This window comes from Taeniopygia guttata, chromosome 1 (genome assembly GCF_048771995.1).
Source record: "Taeniopygia guttata chromosome 1, bTaeGut7.mat, whole genome shotgun sequence".
Taxonomy (NCBI): domain Eukaryota; kingdom Metazoa; phylum Chordata; class Aves; order Passeriformes; family Estrildidae; genus Taeniopygia; species Taeniopygia guttata.
In genome coordinates, this window is record NC_133024.1 from 19,614,011 (window position 1) to 19,622,246 (window position 8,236).

An 8,236-nucleotide genomic window follows, 5' to 3' on the forward strand; every position below is an offset into this window, starting at 1 on the left:
CAGGGCAGGCTCCATGAGGCTGCTAAACAAGGCTGGAACTTGCCATTTTAACAACTGAATCTACACAGGAGAGCACCTTGCTTGCACAATTTTGTTCTAGGAAAATCCTTTGGAGTATCTGATGTTTGTTTTGATGGTGGTTATCTTATTACAGAAAATATTAAAGACAAGAACAAACCTCAAGCCTCATCTTGTGTGTATCGTCACACTCAGAAAAAGAATGGGATGGAAGAAGATGACACTGCTGCAGACATGAAAGTGTCTGAGCTGGAGAAATGCAGAGAACATCTGAATTCCATACTTGCCCACTGGGACCCTGTTTTCCCAGCACCACCCTCCACACAGGGAGGGGACACCCTCAGAGCCGGTGAATGGGGAGGTGAGGCAGTGGCTGTAACCTGTGCATCCATTCACGTTGTCACTAAGTGGCTGGTGAGGTCCCTGGCTGGGCAGAGTTCCCTGAGGGAGCAGGACGTGTCACCAGTGCTGAGGTGGCTGCGGAACCGTGTCCTACCACACCCGGCGGCTGTGCGGGAGATGCTCAGGGATGAGGCACTGAGGAACGGCCTCTTCAAGCTTTACACCCGGCTATGCCAGGCGAGCAGCACCTCAGCTGGGCTCTCCAGGCAGCTCGGTGGGCTCAGTTCCATCATGCTGCAGCTGATGGAGGAGCAGAACCTGTCCAGCACCTTCCACGAGCTTGTGAAATCTCTTTGTCTATCAGCAATGGTGGAAGAGGATGCGGACAAGACAGGTGACTTGTCTTGTTCTTATTGCTCATTTTACGAGGCAGTGGTGGGGGAAACTAGGAAATTCCATGGCTTTTAAAATCCATTAAATCAGCTCTCCCATATCCACCCAGGCTTGTGGCTTCCCAAAGCAGAAGCTGTGTCTTTGGCAGGATGGGGGCAGGGGTGTGCAGCACAGAGCGTGGTCACACTGTGAGGTTTTCTGACACTACAACACTCCCACTCCTTCTAAGAAACTTCCCTTTTCAGGGACTAAAATTGAATAAAAGGTGTAAAAGAAATATAAATCCAAGAGGGGGAATAGTTTGCAAAAAAACCCAGCTCCACGTGGGCCCGGATGCTGATCCCTATTGCTGGTCAGTGAGAGCATGTGACAGGTCAGATTTCCAGCTGCTTTATTTAACAGGAAACTGGTTTGTTCCTTCTTGTGAGTAGGATCATTGGCTTTGCATGGGCAAAGCCACTCCAGGTTTTCCAGCTAGGGAAAGAGTTAGGAGACTCTTTTAAAGCATAGTCCTGGAGGTACCAAGCAGCTTGACTTGGTAATCCTGTGGGGAAATAGAAGCATATCTGTTCTGATTTTTCTCTCTTCTTTCTTCCGCAGCTGTTTCTGTATTCCTGACTTCCATTTACATTGGAGACATGTGGCTTGGAGCACAGGAGCCGGATATGTTACTTACCCATGTCAGATTGGTCTGCACTAGTGCAGATTATGAATTACGGGATGACTCAGACACTTGGAAACAAGGGGAAGAAACTGTTACGTCTCTTTGCAAAAAAATTTGGCTCCATCAGGGCATTAATTCAGGGGACTAACACTTCACCTTTAACGTTTTTCTGTGTTCCGTCCTCATCACCATGAGCTGTGAGAGCTTCCTGAGCTGTTCTCATATAGACCTACCTTGATAAAAAAAATCAGTATTTTATTATTGGGTTCAAACTCGGGGAAGATTTGATTCAATGTCTTTCAGTGGGACATGAAAGCTTCAATTTGCCTTTTCTTGAACAGATTGAGGGAGAATATGTAATGTCACTACAATTATGTAATTTTTATTGCAGGCATTTTTATCTTTTTGAAGAACCAGTAAGACTGTTGGTGCCTGTGTGTGCCCTTAATATCCATCCTCTCTCTAATACAGGACGGGGAAAAAAGGCTGCAGAGCTTCCTACACTGGAGTGTAATGCAAAGAACCAGGAGACAGAAGTTTAGTCACCATGATTTACTGTTTCTTGGAGAGCCTGCTTGATTTCATGATACCGAAACCAGTATGAATAGAAGACTGGACTCGGGAATCAGGACAGTCTTCTTGGGTTTAAAAAGCTTTAATGGCTTTTAAAGGCATTTATGTCAGATTTGGTTTATTTTTATTACCCTTTTCCTAATTAAAACAAACAAACAAAACCAAAAAAAAAAACCCAAACACCCCAACAAAACAAAACAAAAAACCCCCCAAAAAAGCCCTGATCCATGTCGCTGCTGCTGCAATGTGTGACAAAAACCCATCTCCCCCATTTTCCTCTCCTCCCCAAACCCGTCTCCCTTCTGTCCTGTCCCTACCCTGCTGCTCCGTTCTATTCCCCTTCTCTCCCTCCTCTGTGCACTGTTCCTTTTCCCTGCTGTTAACAATGTATGCAATATTACATATTTTATACAAGGAATGGCACAAATTATGTTTACTACACGTAACAATCCCCCACCTTCGATATTAACCCATTGATTCGTGCCCTAATTTCTACCCCTACTGACTCTCAGGATTTCTTTATTAGAAAAAAACATTCTATTCCCCTTTTATTAATTTTCCCCATTCTAGTCTACATCTGGAATTTCCTGGTAAACTGTACTTTTGTTCTTTTCCCTTTATTTGTCCTTTGAATTTTGCCAGAGCCTCAGCCTGCTGTGAGGAATTTCTTCTCCCAGTGTCATTCTTGGTATCTGATTTGTTTTCCCTAGGGCAGCTTCCAGGTCTGTGGATAAAGCTGCTATTTGCATCCCTTGTACCATTAATAGATGAGTCTTATAAAACGGGATGAGACAGGGTAGGAATATGACTCCTGCTACTGAACATAAAATGAAGAAAATTGCTTTCTTCCACCAAGCCCCATCAAATAAATGGACCCACCACAATGCCTGGAGAAGTGAGTTCCACTTTTGCACTGGAACATGGGCTGCCCGTTTAATTTCTGTGGCCAGATCTCTAATGGTTTCCCTGTAATCATGTATTTCCACACAGCATTGAGATTCATTAAATTTTCCACACACACCTCCTTCTCCAGCTAGTAAGTAATCAAGGGCTATCCTGTTTTGATACACCAAAGCCCTCATTTGAGAGTGTTGCCTGGATAATAATTCAAGAGCATCCGAAGTGTGATTGCATACAATCTCTGCCACAGCGTGCAGTCATACTAAGCCGTTTAGCAAATAGATGGGGGTCCGCTATCCCCACGACCCATCCTAAGCCCATGTGGCAGGACTATAATATTCAATGATCAATTCAGCAGGCCATTCATTCTCTCCCCAAGTTTGTTTCCCACTGATGAGAGGGAATTTAGTTTAGTTTTAGGGTTAGGGTTAGGATAAGCTTTAGTTTTCGTTTTAGGGAGGGGTTAGGATTACGTTCAGGTTTAGTTTTAGTGTTTGGTTTAGGTTTAAAGTTAGGTTTAGGGTTAGGTTATAAATTAAGAATAGGGTTAGGCTTAGGTTTACATGGGCAGTTAGGATTAAGGTTTGGCTCAGCATGTGGCTTAGACTTAGGTTTAGGGTTGAGGTTAGGGTTAAGTTTTGGTTGTGGGTAATGGATAGGTTTGGACTTTGGTTTAGGGTTAGTGTTTGGTTTAGGTTCAGGTTTAGGGTTAGGTTTAGCCTTAGGCTTAGGCCTACGTTACAACTTTTGGTTAGGAGTAGGGTTAGTGATAGGTTTAGGGTTAGGCTTAGTTTTAGGGTTAGGGTTAGGATTAAGGTTAGGTTTAATTTTAGGTTTAGGTTATGTTTAGGTTTGGGTTTAGGGCTAGGGTTAGGATTGGGTTTAGGGTTAGATTTTGGTTTTCAGTTAGGAATAGAGTTGGGGTTAGGGTTAGGGTTAGTGATAGGTTTAGGGTTAGGTTTAGTTTTAGGGTTAGGGTTAGGATTAAGGTTAGGTTTAATTTTAGGTTTAGGTTACATTTGGTTTTGGACTAGGGTTAGGATTGGCCTTAGGGTTAGGTTTTGGTTTTCAGTTAGGAATAGAGTTGGGGTTAGGGTTAGTGTTAGGTTTAGGTTCAGGTTTAGGGTTTGGTTTGGATTAGGCTTAGGCCTAGGCTTCAGCTTCGGCTTATGGTTAAGTTTATGTGTAAGAGTTGGGTTAGTGTCATGTTTAGGGTTAGGGTTAAGTTTAGGCTTAGGGGTTGGCTTAGGGTTAGGTTTAGGCTGAGATTTAGGTTTAATTTTAGGGTTAGGATTAGTGTTGGGGTTAGGTTTTGGTTTTAGAATAGGGTTAGGCTTAGGGTTGGGGTTAGGGTTTGGGTGAGGATAAGTTTTAGTTTTAGGGAGAGGGTTAGAATTGCGGTTACGCTTAGTTTTAGGGTTAGGGTTACCTTTAGGGTTAGGCTTAGGGTTAGGTTAAGGTTAGGGTTAGGTTTTAATTTAAGAATAGTGTTAGGTTTCAGTTTAGGCTGAGGGTTAGTCCTAGGGTTAGGCTGATGCTTAAATTTAGGTTTAGGCTTTTGGTTGGGATTAGGGTTAGGTTTTTGTTTTGGGAAAGGAGTAGGGCTGGGCTTAGGTTTAGGGTTAGTGTTTGGTTTCAGTTTAGGCTTAGCCATCGCCATCTCTGTAGGCTTAGGGTTCATCTTGGGGTTAGTGTTAGATTTAGGTTTAGGGTTTGGTTTAGTTTTAGGCTTAGGGTTAGGATAAGCTTTAGTTTTAGGGTTAGGGATTAGGGTTAAGTTTTAAATTAAGAACAGGATTAGGGTTAGGTTTAGGCTGAGGGTTTGGTTTAGGCTTAGGTTTACAGTTTGGGTTAGGGTTAGGTTTTGGTTTTGGGTAAGGGATAGGTTTGTGCTTAGGTTTAGGGTTAGTGTTTGGTTTAGGTTCAGGTTTTAGGTTAGGTTTAGGCTTAGGCCTAGGCTTACGGTTCAATTTACAGTTAGGATTAGTGTAAGTGATAGGTTTAGGATTAGGGTTAGTTTTAGTGTTAGGCTTAGGGTTACAGGCTTAGGGTTAGGGTTTAGGGTTAGGTTTTTGATTAAGTGTAGGGTAAGTTTTAGGATTAGGCTGAGGTTTAGGCTTAGGTTTAGGTTTCATTTTAGGGTTAAGGTTAGGGGTTAGGATAAGATTTAGTTTTAGGGAGAGTGTTAGGATTATGATGACATTTAGGTTTAGTGTAGGGTTAGCGTTTGGGTTAGGGTTGAGGTTAGGGTTAGGTTTTAAATTAAAAATAGGTTTAGGTTTACACTGACAGGATTAGGGTTTGGCTCAGGGTATGGCTTAGACTCAGGTTTAGGGTTGGGGTTGGGGCTAGGTTTTGCTTTTGGGTAATGGATAGGTTTCGACTTAGGTTTAGGGTTAGTGTTTGGTATAGGTTTAGGCTTAGGCCTAGGGTTATGGTTCAACTTTCGGTTAGGTGTAGGGTTAGTGATAGTTCTAGGGTTAGGGTTAGGTTTACTTTTAGTTTAGGGTTAGAGTTAGGATTAAGGTCAGGTTTAGTGTTAGGTTTAGGTTAAGGTTAGGTTTAGGGTTAGGATTGGGCTTAGGGTTAGGTTTTGGTTTTCGGGTAGGAATAGAGTTGGGTTTAGGGTTAGGGTTACTGTTTGGTTTAGGTTCAGGTTTAGAGTTTGGTTTAGGATTAGGTTTAGGTTTAGGCCTAGGCTTAGGGTTCATTTTAGGGTTAGGATTCTGGTTAGAGATAGTTTTAGGTTTAGGGTTAGGTTTAGATTTAGGGTTAGGGCTAGTATTAGTATTAGGGTTAGGTTTAGGATTAATCTTAGAGTCAGGTTTTGTGTTAGGCTTAGTTTTAGGCTGAGGGTTAGTCTTAGTGTTACGCTTTGGCTAGGTTTTGTTTTAGACTTAGGGTTAGGGTGAGGGTTAGGGTTAGGTTTGGGGTAAGGGTTTGGCCTTGGGTTGGGGTTAGGTTTAGGTTAGGGTTACTGTTAGGTTTAGGCTAAGGTTTTGGGTAAGGGTTAGGGTTAGTGGTAGGCCTAGGCTCAGGGTTCAGCTTAGATTTAGTATTAGGTTTTAGGTTTAGGGTTAGTGTTAAAGTTAGTGTTCGGGCTAGGCTTGGGGTAAGTGTTAGGGTTTAGAGTTGGGATTACGGTTAGGGTTAGCTTTAGGGTTACATTTAGGATTTGGGTTAGGGTTATGTGGATTGAGTATAGGGTAAGGCTTAGAGTTAGGCCGAGCCTTAGGTTTAGGATTAGGGTTAGGGTTAAGGCTAGGGTTAGGGTTACAGAGTTATGGTTAGGGTTGTCTTAGGGTTAGGTTAGGGTTGCTGTTAGGATTAGGTTTAGTTTTAGGGTTAAGGTTAGTGATAGGTTTAGGGTTACAGGTTATGGTTAGGGTTGGGGTTTGTTTTGGGACTAAGATTACATTTAGGGTTTGCGTTTGGGTTAGGGTTATGGTTCAGGTTAGTGTTAAGGTAAAGGTTAGTGTTAGGTTTGGGGTTAGGGTTAGCGTTAGGGTTAGGTTTTGGGTTTAGAATAGTGCTAGTCTTAGGTTTATGGCAAGGGTTATGGTTACGGTTAGGTCTAGGGTTACGTTTACATTTAGGTTTAGGGGTAGGTCTAGTGTTGGGGTTAGGGTTAGGCTTAGAGTTAGGGTTAGGTTTAGGTTTTGGATTAAGGATAGGGTTAGGGTTAAGGTTAGTGTTGGGGCTAGGGTTAGTGTTAGGATTAGGGTTAGGTTTTGGGTTAGGGTTAGGTTTAGGGTTAGGGTTAGTTTTTGTATTAATAATAGGGTTAGGGTTCAGGTTACGGGTTCTGGTTAGGGTTAGGTTTGGGATTTCTTTTGGGACTAAGGGTTAGGTTTAGCGTTATGGTAAGGTTTACGGTAGATTTAGTGTTAGGTTTGGGGTTAAGGTTGGGGTTGGGTTAGGGTTAGATGTTGGATGAATAAGAGGCTTAGTCTTAGTTTAAGGGTTACTGGTAGGGTTAGGGTTAGGCACAGGGCTCCCGGAGGCGAAGAAGTGGCTACTACTTGCACCACTGACGTGAACCGCAGTTGTAGGCTGCAGAGCGCGGCTTCGGCGGAAAGATGCCGGTAACCGGCGCTTCCCTCCGGACAGCAGCGGAGAGCCATAGTCTGCGTCTCTAGTGGACTGCATCATCGCGAAAAGCTTTTCCAGCGTGTCTCGCAGGGAGAAAGCTTGCCAGCACAGTGCATGCATCCCGCTCTTGCCCAGAAACATGGATTTGCTGAACGCTCCAAAAACATGGGTCTTTCCTAGGCAAGCTTCAAACTGCTGTCAGACGTCTGTGCTCTCTGTTTTCTGCTGCCCAGCTCGTTGCACTAGAGTGCACAGCCCACCCTGGCATTCAGTGCACAGTGAAGGCAATTGCAAAAAACCAGCAGCTGCTTACTCCCAAACACAAGGTGCTGTCTATGTCCTTGCTTCCCGACCAACTCAGCGCAGCCCTTCTTTTCTTTAGCTGCCATTGAGTTCTCTGCATCTCGGAAGCTCAGGGCATGAACAAGAATTCTCCAGGACGTCTGCATCAGGACCAAGTCAAAACCCAGGAAAGTTGTCGTGGAACATCTGCCATAAGCATGCCAGCGGTGAGTTGAAGGGGCAGGGAGCTGCCGCCACCGTCCTCTAGCAGTGCCAAGGCTGCGAACACAAGCCGGCTTCATTCTTTGCCTCTCAGAAGCCAACCGCTCTCCCCGGCTCCCGGAGACGAAGAAGCGGCTACTACGTGCACAGCTGACGTGAGCTGCAGTTGTAGGCTGCAAAGCGTGGCTTCGGCGGAAAGACGCCAAGGACTGGCGCTTCCCTGCGGACAACTGCGGAGAGCCCTAGTCTGTGTCTCTAGTGGACTGCATCATCGCGAAAAGCTTTTCCAGCGTGTCTCACAGGGAGAAAGCTTGCCAGCACAGTGCACGTATCCCGCTCTTGCCCAGAAACATGGATTTGCTGAACACTCCGAAAACACTACTCTTTCCTAGGCAAGCTTCAAACTGCTGTCAGACGTCTGTGCTCTCTGTTTTCTGCTGCCCAGCTCGTTGCACTAGAGTGCACAGCCCACCCTGGCATTCAGTGCACAGTGAAGGCAATTGCAAAAAACCAGCAGCTGCTTACTCCCAAACACAAGGTGCTGTCTATGTCCTTGCTTCCCGACCAACTCAGCGCAGCCCTTCTTTTCTTTAGCTGCCATTGAGTTCTCTGCATCTCGGAAGCTCAGGGCATGAACAAGAATTCTCCAGGACGTCTGCATCAGGACCAAGTCAAAACCCAGGAAAGTTGTCGTGGAACATCTGCCATAAGCATGCCAGCGGTGAGTTGAAGGGGCAGGGAGCTGCCGCC

General features: G+C 44.7%; 1 protein-coding gene across 1 annotated transcript in view; it reads left to right on the plus strand.

The window, feature by feature from the left end:
- Positions 1–1,842, plus strand: part of URB1 (URB1 ribosome biogenesis homolog) — a 43,427-nt gene extending 41,585 nt beyond the window's left edge. The window contains 2 exon segments of the mRNA XM_030264927.4: positions 155–754; positions 1,354–1,842. Of these exon segments, the coding sequence (XP_030120787.2) occupies positions 155–754; positions 1,354–1,565 (812 nt within the window). The 3' untranslated portion in view covers positions 1,566–1,842.
- The last annotated feature ends 6,394 nt before the right edge of the window (positions 1,843–8,236 follow it).